Source organism: Panthera onca, chromosome B2 (genome assembly GCF_046562875.1).
Source record: "Panthera onca isolate mPanOnc1 chromosome B2, mPanOnc1 haplotype 2, whole genome shotgun sequence".
Lineage (NCBI taxonomy): Eukaryota > Metazoa > Chordata > Mammalia > Carnivora > Felidae > Panthera > Panthera onca.
Window position 1 is genome coordinate 127,982,360 of NC_138343.1, and position 12,850 is coordinate 127,995,209.

Sequence of the window (12,850 nt, forward strand, 5' to 3'; positions counted from 1 at the left end):
GGGGTAAATTTACAAGGAAACACATCGGCATTCTAAATACCGCGCCTGCTCTTTCTTGCCATCTTTCCCCACCATGCAGGATTTGTTTACATTGGTGTCTATAGTTACCGGTTGGATTCAAAATAGCTATTTTAATTCTGAGGTCTCACTCATGGAAAAAGAACGTGAAAAGAAGTTTTTTGTGATGATGTTTGCATTTTTTAATTAAAGGTGCAGCTAATTAATCTTCCCTATCCATCTCAGGAAAATGAGGATGATTAAGAGGAACACAGAGGTTGTTAGGAAAGAAAACAGTCAATAAGCATCCATTCTGGAATTTTCTTTAGACTTTGTTTTTTCTGGTTTTGGGTTCTGGTTCAGGAAAGTAGAGAGGTTATTTTTATGTACACCGTACCTAATGTTATGAAGACAAACAAATGAAGATCTATGTCTATATAATTTATGCTATTTGTGAACGCTCCATTATTGGCTGGTGTGGCTTGGTTCTTTCATGCCAAATTCCAGGAATCCAACAAGGCACAGGAAAAGTTGTCTTACACAATGTGACCAGAACTAGTAGTTGGTTGGTTAATTTTAAAAAGTCAAGGATCATAAAAACTTGATACATACATCTTTAAATATGTTCTTTGAATTTAAAAGTCTAAAACGTCTATATATTTACCATTTTTTAGTGTAGTGTAATGCATTACCTTGCCTTGGAGCACAAGTCTGTGCTTGGAGACCTGGTCAGGTAGCTCAAATACAACCCAATCATAAAGTATTACCTAAATTCCAACTTCATTTTATTTAACAAAGAGTGATAGCTTAAAGACAATCAAGAATCAATCGGAAGGTTAAATCATTATTTGTTTTTTTCTGTTATTTTAAGTGTTTTATAACTGTATCACCCACATGTAATTCAATGACAATTTTTCATGGCTCGTCTTTATCAAGTCCTTTGAAAGCACTTAACTTAGTAGTTATAAGTGTAAGCACTCTCTCTTTTTGCACTGATACTTCACAGCTTTATTGTAGATTTAAATTATGTAACCTTGATAATCCACAAAACTTGCATAAACCGGTTTGGAATTCAGTCCAACTGCATATAATTCAAGTGGTGACAGCAAAAATGTGCAGATGTATAGAGAGCAGCTTTGAGCATTCAGCTTGGTTTGCAGAGAGAATGAAGAAATATAGTAAAGCTTCTGAGTCCATCAGGTAGCGCTCACTTTGGAAATCTTGGAATGTGTAAAGTGATGTTTTCATGTTTGTAGGTTTTCCAAATGCTCTTTGTTACTACTAAATAAAGGTGGTAATAGGGCCACGGCACAGACTAGAAGAGTATAATAGAAACAGGAGAGATCTTGGTGTCTGGCTTAGATGGGTTTGAACTTGAGCATCTTCATGATAGCAGCAAGACGCGGTAGGTAAAAAGCAGTTATTGCCATCGTTATTTTTAAATTGATTGAAAGAGTGGGAGTCTTCTTAACACACTATCAGTGTACTTATTTGTCAGCAACTGTATTCAGGATAGATTTACAGAAACTGTCAAATGCTCTGAAATATTTTCTCAGACGTAAGACCCAAAATGTTTGATTCTGAGTTATTGCGGGTGAGCTTCTTAGGATAACTAAACACATATCTGCCTGATGGATTTCTATTCCTCTTTATCTGCTTCCCCGGCCTTCAGACCAGTGGTTCTCAACTGGGGCAGTATAACACACACCCTTCCAGGGCATTTGGAAATTTATGGAGGCTTTTGGGTCAGTGCTGCCATTGCAGTATATGACTAGCATTTAGTAGACAGGTTCTGGGATGCCGATGCCCCCGCAATGTGTAGGGCAGTTTTGCACAGCTTTCTAACGTCTCTCCAGACACTCGTGAAAGTGGAACATCTATTTAGGTTTATATGAACATTAAACCCAACTCTGTTTTATTATAAAGACAAATTTTTTTGAGGAAGGAATAGATGTTTAGGAAGTCTTTTCTGCCATACGAAGACATGTGCGCTCCTAAAAAGGATTGTGTTATGCAAAATTGTGCAGTAAAAACCACAGGATGTATGAGAAAAGTGGGGTTAGGCACGGTACTCACCAGTGACACGCAAAGAAAAGGCTATGACCCCAGTAAAAATAGTAGCACAGTTTTACACACATTAAATGGTTAGGAAATATACAAGTACTACAATGAATACAATACCTTACTTGGAAAAGACCTGAGGTTTGCCAGTGGAAGTGAGCAACACAAGAACTGCACTTGGCGTTATCGGGAAGTGCTGTGAGGGGGGGTATCTGAAATCGGACGGTAAGCCGCAACAGCATGTGCGCATGCGGCTCAGGACGCAGGCGCTAAAATGAGACGGCTGGTAGGTATTTGAAGTGTGTTAATGTGTACACGTGTGTAATCCCACAGGGCTCACCTAGTGTTTCTCACCAAAAAAGTCATGCATAAGCAAATGCATTATGTCCAAATTGTTCCCTGACGTAACAATTCCGCTGGAACAATTTTTAAAACAAGTGTTACAGCAGAACTAACAATCGACTCATTCTTTTTTAAGGGCAATGAGGGTGTAGATCAAGAAAAGATTGTATTTTGTTTTGTTGGGAACTTTGCAAGATTCGTTGACCATTTTGGAAAATCATGCCTTAGAGGCAATGTTACTTGTGGTGCGTGAGTCTCCATGCCATTTGTAATTGGCCAAATTCCTTCATTAGATCTTCTATTATAATCTTGAATTGTAATAGTTTAAGACTATTTATTGAATAAATAAGTAAGATTTTATTATAAATTACTTTGCTGCCTTTTCTCCCTTGTATACAGTTAGGATGTTATATTGAAAATTTTGAAGAAGCCCTATAAAATATGTATCAGGAAAGGAAGGTGGCATGGGTTGACAGGGCTGTGAACCACTGATACAGAGCAATTTTTTTTCCAAAAAGAAAAAAAAAAGGCAAAAGGAAAAGCTACCATCATCTCCTGCCTTAATTCTGGAAATGACTTCCTCGCTGAGCTCTCTCCCCCCACCCCACCAGATTTATTATCTCCTCAGCGTCATGCAAAAGTAGGATGTGAGCCACATATATAATTTTCAATTTTCTGTACCAATACTTAGAAAGGGAAACATGGGAAATCAATCGTAATAACATTTTATTTTACCTACTATATCCAAAATTGAATCATTTCAACATATTATCAATATGAAAAATTATAGATGAGATATTTTGGCATTCTCCTTATGCTATGTCTTCAAAATCTGGCATACAATTTACATTTATAGCACATATCAATTCAAACTAGCCACATTTCAAGTGCAGTTTGAGATAATTTTATGCTTTCCTGTGATAGTCAATACATAACTTCTGGTAAGCCAGATTTGACAATGCGATGGGGCTTTCACTGAGTTGGGGAACATTCTACCATCCACCTCTTTACAAACAGGGTTCTGTCAGAATAGTAGGCGTAATGCCCTAGGGCATCCATTGTGTGTAATGAATTAACTTCTACCCTATGCATCAGGATGGTCCTAGTTATGTACTCTACTTGGGAGATTTGAGAAAATAGTTGCTCAAATCATTTCCTGATGAGCTTAATTCTCTCCAGAAAAGGCTGCATGGTCTGATTTTTTCACCTAAGATGCAGTTATTTTATTTAATGTATTTGTTTTGGTTGAATATCACTCGATTTATAATCTCACCGGTTTCAAGAGAATAGATAACATCATAGAATGTGTTTTGGGAGAGAGGGTCCTTGATGATGGTGGGTTTACTCCAAGAGGGGAAAGTTCACAATGTGGTCGTCCGTACATCTGGCTACTTGGAACAACGGGAAATAGTGGAAAGGGAAGCCTTCCCCCCCGCCCCGCCCCGTCCCGCCCCAGCCTAGGTTTCTCACTTAGGAGTCAGCGTGGCATCTCAGGGAGAGAAAGGAACACCCTCCATTTCTTCTCTCCCTCTGTTCCCTTCATTTGGGAGTGAAAATGGCAGAGCTGTCCTATGACTTCAAGACAAAACCCCTATGCTGACTCTTTTCTGCCCCCCTCCTATTTGCTTACATGTAGTAAGCAGAAAAGGAAAGTGGGATTTCCAGGGCCTAGAGGAGGACAGCTCTTTCCCCTAGATCTCTACTACTTGTGTGGAAGCTGTGGCTGAGCCAGGACCCTTGTTTGAGCCTGGACACATCTCTCTTGAGCCCACTGGAGGGTGGGCCTTTAGGCTAAGGCAGGAGGTGGAAGGCTCCACATCAGTCCGGAGGATATGATGTATCTGTATCCTTGCTTTTGACAGTGATTTCCAGCAGGAAAGAGAGGACTCACCAATAGCGAGCCTGTCTACCCCTTCATAAAATTATGGTTTGGCTGTTACCTCTTGGGTGAGTTCCAAGGTCCAAAACTCAATAGAAAGAGGAGGAATTGATAGGACCGCATCACCAAATTCCTTAGCTAGATATTTAATAGTAAGCACTGAACACCGTTCTGTGAAAGCAGACGTCTTGTTTTGTTTTTATTGTTCGCTGATACATATCCAATACCAAGAACAGAGCTTGGCACATGATGGGAGCTCAATATTTATGAAATGAATGAACGCAGGTAGAAGTGCAGGGTATAGCTTGTGCTGAAGATACGTGGGGAGTCTCTTAAGCGGGGCTGTCCCATTTAGGACCGACTGGCCACACGTGGCTACTAAAGATTAAAATAAGTATAAATAGGTAAAATTTCAAACCCAGTCTCTCAATTACACTCACCACACTTCACGCGGTCAATAGCCACAGGCAGCTGGAGCTAGATGATTGCATTAGAAAGCTCAGGTATAGAACATTTTTGTCATTGCACAAGGTTCCATGGGACAGTGCTACTCTAGAACCCAACCACTTAGTAGCTGTGTAAACTTAAGAAAATTATTTCTCTCAGTTTGGGGACTTTTAAATGAGGAAATAGATGAAAGCACTTGAAACAGGGCCAGTACATCTTTCTTACCAGCATTAACTTAAAACACTTTCGTGTAGGGATGCAGTTCCAATCCCAGGGACTGGGGCCCCAAACCACAAGCAGTTTGTGGGTACAGTTTTTCCTACATTGTACAAAAAGAACTGACTCAAGGCTAACGAGTTAGACTCTGCAGAGTCTCAAGTCACCACTACCCTCAATCATGACAAATGTTATTACCAGAATTGATGGTTGCTGTCTTGTAATCAGACGTAGAACTCGAGATAGATTCTCCTTAAGGATGATGGTGCTCAAGATGAAATGATTTCCATGGTCCTTGCTGTTCCCAGCACTGGGCATATGGCTGCAAATGGGCAATACCTGTGTGGATGAAGATTTCCATCGGCAGATCAGGTGCTCAGAGTGAAGTACCCCAGGCTCCTGCTGCCGTGCTATATGCAAGCAGCACCACAGTTATTCGGGTCATCCCACGTTTTGCCCCCATTGGAGAAGCCCTGTTGCACATTTTTCACTTTTCCTCTCTTAATTACCCACAAAACACTTTGAGCTTTTCATTGTGCTTTGGAGACATGAATCAATCACTGATATTATTATATAACTGCTAAAGCATTTCTTAATAGAAAAGTTTTTATTTTAGAATATTTTACCCATTCCCTGATTTTTTTGAGAAAGAGAGTGAGCAAGGGAGGAACATAGGGAGAGAGAGAGAGAGAGAGAGAGAGAATGAGAATCCCAAACAGGCTCCACGCCCAGCACAGAGCCCAATGTGGGGCTTTAGGTCCCACAACTATGAGATCATGACCTGAGTTGAAATCAAGAGTCAGGCACTTAACTGACCAAACCACCCAGACACCCCCATTAACATAATTTTTAAAGAGTTAATAAAAGGTATCATTAATCATGCTACTTTTTTTTTCCTGAAATTTTATTTGCATCAGACCAGAAACTTATATTTCAACAAGATAACAAAGTTTGGAATCTACTTGAAATATAAAACATGTCAGGGACTTATACCTGAATTTGAAATACATTTTAGGTATTTGGTGAATGAAGAGAGAATCTGATGGTTTGATTCATCTTAATGACCAGCATGTATTTCTGAATGTGGTTCTAATTACTGCTAAGCAATAGATACGTACTCATAAAATGATCCATAAAGAGTTCTAGAAAATTGAGAGCTGTACCTTCTGCTTGTTAATCTTTGGCACTTTTTAATCCCAAATGAAAATTTTTCTGTCATTTTCCCTGTCACATGGCCAAACCAGGTTTATTAATGAATATAGAGTAGGGGTGAGCATAGATTTCTCTATACTCAGGAACCAATAGGAATATTTTCATGCTTTAAATGATACCAATGGTCCCTGGGGGGGAGGGGGGAATTATACTGTGGCAAAGTAGATCCAACCATATTTAGTAACATATTCCAAGCTAATAATACCCTTGGTTATCCAGGGCAGAAATGGATTTGGTGCTGCTTATATTACTCCGAGGTCATCCAACTATAGCATTTTCAGTCAACGGGTGTGATCGTAATATTGATCTAAATGAGAGCAACGTAAGTAATCAGAAACTTCATTAAGGAAGTCTGGACAGGCTGCTGGAGGAGCTTGGTGTTAGCCTTGGTTCCTCAGCAAACAACCTATTTCTCCTTGGAAACTTCACCTCACTTCTTGAAGCACGGGCTTTGGAGAGGCATTTGTAAATGACAGGTTAGCTTAATGACCTCTAATTGATGATTTAGTAATAAAGCTGCCATGATGCTGCTAAGGAAATACCATCACGTTATAATGCCACAACTAGAGTTGGCCTCAAAAGCGGCGCTCTTCAGGTTTTGCTTTCTAGAAATTGTCTTGGAGAATTTATGGAAATCCGATTTTCAAAAATCAGGTTTAGGTAGAGCTCAGCACTTGAGATGTGCTGCCATCTGAGATGCATCTTCGTGGTTCACTCCAGGTTGCCTGTCCTCCCTTTGGAGGTCCTCAGACACCCTCTTCATTCCCTCTGTATGCCCTGAGTGATTTCCTCGATTCGGCACTCTCAGCTATGAATAAGTGACAAGAAGTGACAAACTAGTCTCCAGCTTAGGTCTTTCTTGAGACTGAACTCATTCTAAACTGCTTAGGGAGCTCATTTCATTATCTGCGTCGGGTACAAATCCTCTCTGGCGGCTAAGGACACCACCCTCTTGCCACTGCCCAATGAAGAACTCTGGTCGTCTTCACCTGTCCCATCTCTCTCATCCCAGACACCAAATTAGTCACTAGTTATCATCAGTTATTCATTGAGCAAAACTGTCCCTTCTTTCTCCATGACCCCATCGTCTTCTTGGATCGTTGCTGCCATCGTTTCCAAGGAAATGACACAACTTCATAAATCTCCTAACTGGTCCCCTGCCTCCACTCTTCCTGCCTCAAATCCACCGTCTTCATGGCTTCCCCGGTGATTTTTTTTTTTTTTTTCTAAATAAGAACAGCACTAGCAATGGCAATGCCACTTTCTTGCTTCAATCCTTCCTTGGCTCAGCTCCCCATAGCTTATAAAGCCAGATCTGATGTCCTCAGGCTGGATTAAGAAATTGGACCTCAATGTGTCTTTCTGGCTTAAGCACGTACTACCCGATCACGTACTCAGGGAGCTAGCTCCATCTTGCTTTTTACCTACTCTCTGCGTTACACATCCTTGATCATCTAACATGTCCCTCCCCAGCTTTTATTTAAATGCACCTCTACTAGAATATAAACTCCATGAAGACAAGAGCTTAATTTGTTTTGTGCAGTACTGTACAACTTGCACGGAGAACAGTGTCTTAATGTAGGTGATGAGAATTTATCTGTTGAACAAGTCAATCTGTTATTTCAAGGATCTGTTCCAAGGCCACCTCTGTGATGAAGCCTGTCCTGCCCTTCCTTCCATTATTGGCAGGGTAGGTGCTCTCCCCTTTGTGACAACAAAGCACACCAAATATGCCATCTTTTTTTAGCTATAACACCATATTACACATACTCATGTGCACGTCCTGCCTTTTACTGGAGTTCCTTGATGGCAGGAATACTTTCATCATCCTCCGAGCCCATCATAGTAGCCAGTTCATAGTAGGCACTCAAAAACCGTTTTATGAATGAGTGAATACAAGACATAAATTAGATAAAGGAGGAAACAAAGAGTGATTTCATTTGGCCTGGGTTCACACATACACACACATACACACACACACACACACACACACACAGACACACACACACACACGCACACGCCCCAGTGAGCAGTAAGGCACACAAATCACCCTACGTAATTCAATAGTTCAGGTTTGTTTTTTTTTTTCCTCAGTGAGAGACTGATTTTAGGCTGGCTGCTTGTGTTGACCTTTAATTCACTTTTATAAAACGTAATTTTAAAAGACGCTCTGGCTCATAAAACAACACAGGTTAAATTGCAAATCCTCTAATTTGAGACTTTTATACTGGAACTGCTGATAGATTTTGATCGTTAATGAGCTTCCACTTTCGTTAAAAGGTTCTATTCTTTTGTAGTAAAGAACTGTGATTTGTGGACATCTTATGGTATATTTATTTCAGTTGGTTTTTGCCTTCAGTCATCTCAGCAAAAATAAGGAGAATTCCCCAGTGGAATTTCAGATATGTATGCATACTGAGAGGGAGGCAGAAGAGGAAATTATCGTCTGATTTATTCATGACTATTTGCAGATGCAATGTATTCTGTCCATGCCCACACTTAGAATCCGGTGACTGCGTTTCTAGAGCTCACACCGTGGTGACCACTCTCTGTCCTAATCGAATGACATATGGAAGCCAATGACTGTCTTCTCACTTGTGAAAAGCAGTCATGCTCAGCATACCTCAGAATGGGCAAAGCCTAGCAATTAAAAGCACAGATGGTATGTTGGTGGCATCAAAATTTCTTTAGCAACAAAATTGAGAAATTAAAATGTAAAACAACACATTAAAAACTAGACACCTCAAGCATGTAATTGTATATTTATTTCTCTTTTTAAAGAACACTCCTTAATGTAATTCAATATACAAACTTGGTTTCACAGAATTATAATCCACTATATAGCACAAAGATAACCCAGATTGTGTGTGTGTATGTGTGCATGCACACACATGTGCGTGTATGCACACGTGTTGTTGTACCCCCTCCCTTTCTTCCATTCTTCCGGACCTACAAACAAAGGCTCTGCCCACCTCCACGCTAACCAAAGCCCATACTGAATGTTGTGTACAAAAGACATCATCCTCCCACAAATTCTTTTCCCTGGAAAGCTTCTTGTCCCCGTTCCCCCTGAGATAGCCAGGAGCCTGACCCTCTTCCCCTCTTCAAGAGGGTGAAGTGGCTTCCCCTAAAGCTGATGCCAACCCTGTTACCATGTGGACCGGCTGAGAGGAAAGGCTGCTGAGAGGTCTCCGTGCCCCTTCCCCGGGTCCACTCCTAACCCTCAAGTCCAAACACATCCCCTCCAGAGCAGCCTTAGTTCTGGTCACCATCTTGTGCAGCAAGAACCAAGGAGATCTGTAAGCCCAGGTCTTTTCCACGGGCAGCGCACAGCACTGCCTGCCAAGCCACCGGGCCGGCCGATAACCAAGCTCTACACAGTCCCATGTGCTTTGTCACTTTAATTTTTAAAGACACCCTAGCATAGGTCTGTGGCAACCTAGTGTCCAACTGAGTTACATAAAATTGTACCAGTGATGCACTTGTACATATTTACATGGGGCGGAATGTTTTCCCATATTTTTAGATGAGTATATAGATCAACATGTTCACATAAGACCAAATACTTTTAATATTATTTATAACTGATTTATAAAGCTTTGAAAAAACTCACAATAGCACATTGTTTACTTTAATGCTTTACGGTACTATAAGTTTAAAATCACAATCAGCGCTTAAGTCATAGTCAATCCGGCAAACAAGAGACAAAAAAAATGTACAAGAGTTAAGAACTGACTGATACATCCTTTATCTTCTTTTTTTAACTAATGCATAAGTGCAGAATAAGATACTCTAGTTTAAATATCTTGTTTACAATATACATTTTTGTTCTAGTTACGCAACAGTAAATCCCATGCTTCACATAGAAAAGCAATCCACAACATTAAGAAAAAAATGTACAATTTATGAAACAAAGTAAATAAATATTAGTATTACAGAATCAGAGCTGTACATAAAAGCTGTTCAGTTTTAATCATATAAAAATATGTTTTAGTGCAACCTCACATATATATTGATGCTGTTTTGCTTTACATCATTTAGATCCAAGTGTCCAAAAAAGGAAAGAAATTACATTTATTACAAAGCAGATACACAAATTCTAAAATATGTACAAATTACTGCTAAAAAATGCTTATAAGAATATAAGCAAAGTAAAGAAAAGGCACAAACATCTGTACAGTTTTAAAAGTACCAGACCCAATAGGTTAATTTCAAATTTTGTTTTGGTCAGGCTCATGGTGACTTGTTAATTTACCTAATTCTTTTGATATAACAAAAGTATATATAATAGCAAACTACTGTAACTTAAGACAGGCATGCTATAAACTTGATTACCTCTATTTCTAGAAAAACAAAACCAAAAACAAAATGGGGAAATGTGGAAATGAAAGTCTCCATGCATCTTAGATCAATGTAGTTGACTCTTCTCTGATGAAGGCTCATTGCCTCCCTCTGTGCTTGAAGGTAGCTCTTTGCTGCTGGGAAAGCCCGGCTGTTTGTCATCCACACGACTCTTGCTGTAAAACGTGGAGTGAGCTAATGCAGTCTGTGATGTACCAAAATTGTCCTTTTCACCATCATGCAAGTCAGGGTGGGTGGCTGAGGTACAGGGCTGACCTGGCTCAGGTCCACTAAAGTGTCTAATGCTAACATGTGCACTTTCCAAGGGTTTCTGGTGGGGTTCCTGCACCCGTGCTGGCTGATCTGCCCCAAGCAGAGCGGCCTCTTCTGTGGCAATCCGGAGAGAGGCAATGGCTTTTGTACAAGTCTGTATATTTTCCTCCTGTTCCCTCTCTGTTGCATTTAGGCTGTCTTCCGAAGTGCTCTGTTTCATCAATAGCCGAGGAGAAGAGGGTGTGCTAGGTGGACCAGATGACTGCAAAACGTGAGGAGATCTTTTCTCGTACTGCTTACAAAGGACATAGGGATCCTTAGGGAAGGATTCCCCGGAAGCTCCTTTCTTCTCCTCAGAGCCCTCCATTGGCAGAGGCAATGTGGGTGGAGGATGTAAACCGGAAAGGGCCGGCGGCATGGAGTGAACCATTTGGATCCCACCAACTGGCACCATGGGGATAGGAGCTCTCACTTGTTGCTGAGAGTGGAGCGGAAGATGACTGAAGACATAGTCATTAGGACCCTCAGGGAAAAGGCTGGAGCCTGGATGTTCATAAGCACCTTCTTGGTCTCCATAGAGACTGAAGTAAGGAACCTGAGGTAACCCTCTTCTTAAATTCTGTGCGAGGAAGCAGAGAGTACGACGTTTAGGACCCAATACTCTTCATGCTTACATCAAGTTATCTCATTCACACAGTTATTCACTCACTCACTCACTCGTTCAGAACATTTTAAAACTCCCTCATCCCTTTATTGATTTTTCACTTTTTTTTTTTAATTTTTTTTTTCAACGTTTTGTATTTATTTTTGGGACAGAGAGAGACAGAGCATGAACGGGGGAGGGGCAGAGAGAGAGGGAGACACAGAATCGGAAACAGGCTCCAGGCTCCGAGCCATCAGCCCAGAGCCTGACGCGGGGCTCGAACTCACGGACCGCGAGATCGTGACCTGGCTGAAGTCGGACGCTTAACCGACTGCGCCACCCAGGCGCCCCGATTTTTCACTTTTTATGATACAAGAGACCACTCAGTTTTTAGAATCCTGGGATGAAGGTGTTGGTCTGTGAAAAGTTACTTTTTTTTTTTTTTTTAAGTTTATTTATGTACTTTGAGAGAGAGAGAGAGAGAGAGAGAGAGAGAGAGAGAGTACAAGCAGGGAAGGAACAGAGACAGAGGGAGAGAATCCCAAGCAGGCTCCGCACTGTCCGTGCAGAGCCTGATGCGGGACTCGAACATGACCTGAGCAGAAACCAAGAGTGAGATGCTTAACCAATTGAGCCACCCAGGCACCCCAATTTACTTTTGTTTCTAAATATGATAAAACATGCAGTGTGTTTTCCACTAGGTACAGAGACACATTTCAGTTCTGGTTTTTTGTTGTTGTTTGGTTTTTTATAAAAAGAAAATAATGGATAATTACCAGAAAAAGTTTGCTGAGCAAAAAATGCTAATAGTAGGTTTTTAAATTCAAAAGGAAGTAAAAAGATTGCCATCTGTTTATATACTGGGAAGATTTTTAATATTTTTTTAAGTGTTGATGAGTATAATTGGAATGACAAGTCTGAAAACTGCCTTTTTTTTTTTTTTTTTTTTAATTTCCACAGAGCAGATGATAAGATAGTGGTGATAGACAAACTGGTTCCTACAATGTGCAAGACATTGGTTTAAAGGAATAAATTCCTTCTCAAGAGGCACCCTAGCTGGAAGGAAGACCAGCTCCTTTATCAAGTGATAAATCAGGGCCAGTTTCTGTAAGGTAACTATCCATCAAAGTAGTTAATATTAAATGTCAAGCATTTACAACTCATATTCGACTACACAGTTGGGAACCAAAGATTATTAGGCGTTAATATCTTCTTTTTATGTTATTATTTTCATTTAAATGTCTTCTTGGCAATTAATGAATTAGGACACTGACAACTGGGGGCGAGAATTCCAGATTTCACGGTCCCAGTCCTGAAAGAGAACTTATTTTCTGTAATTGCTTCTGTAGAGAAACACCGCTTGACTACGAGATTATCAGGCTTGCAAGAGCTTATCAGGTTTCAATTTCTGAGATTCACCCTTTCAATGGACTGGCATC

General features: G+C 40.5%; 1 protein-coding gene across 6 annotated transcripts in view; it reads right to left on the bottom strand.

The window, feature by feature from the left end:
* Positions 1-8,904: 8,904 nt before the first annotated feature.
* Positions 8,905-12,850, bottom strand: part of HIVEP2 (HIVEP zinc finger 2) — a 204,961-nt gene continuing 201,015 nt past the window's right edge. For all 6 annotated transcript variants that reach the window (XM_060616811.3, XM_060616807.3, XM_060616813.3 and 3 more), the window contains one exon: positions 8,905-11,387. In XM_060616811.3, coding sequence (XP_060472794.2) covers positions 10,563-11,387 — 825 coding nt within the window. In that variant the 3' untranslated portion in view covers positions 8,905-10,562. The remainder of the gene's footprint in view (positions 11,388-12,850) is intronic.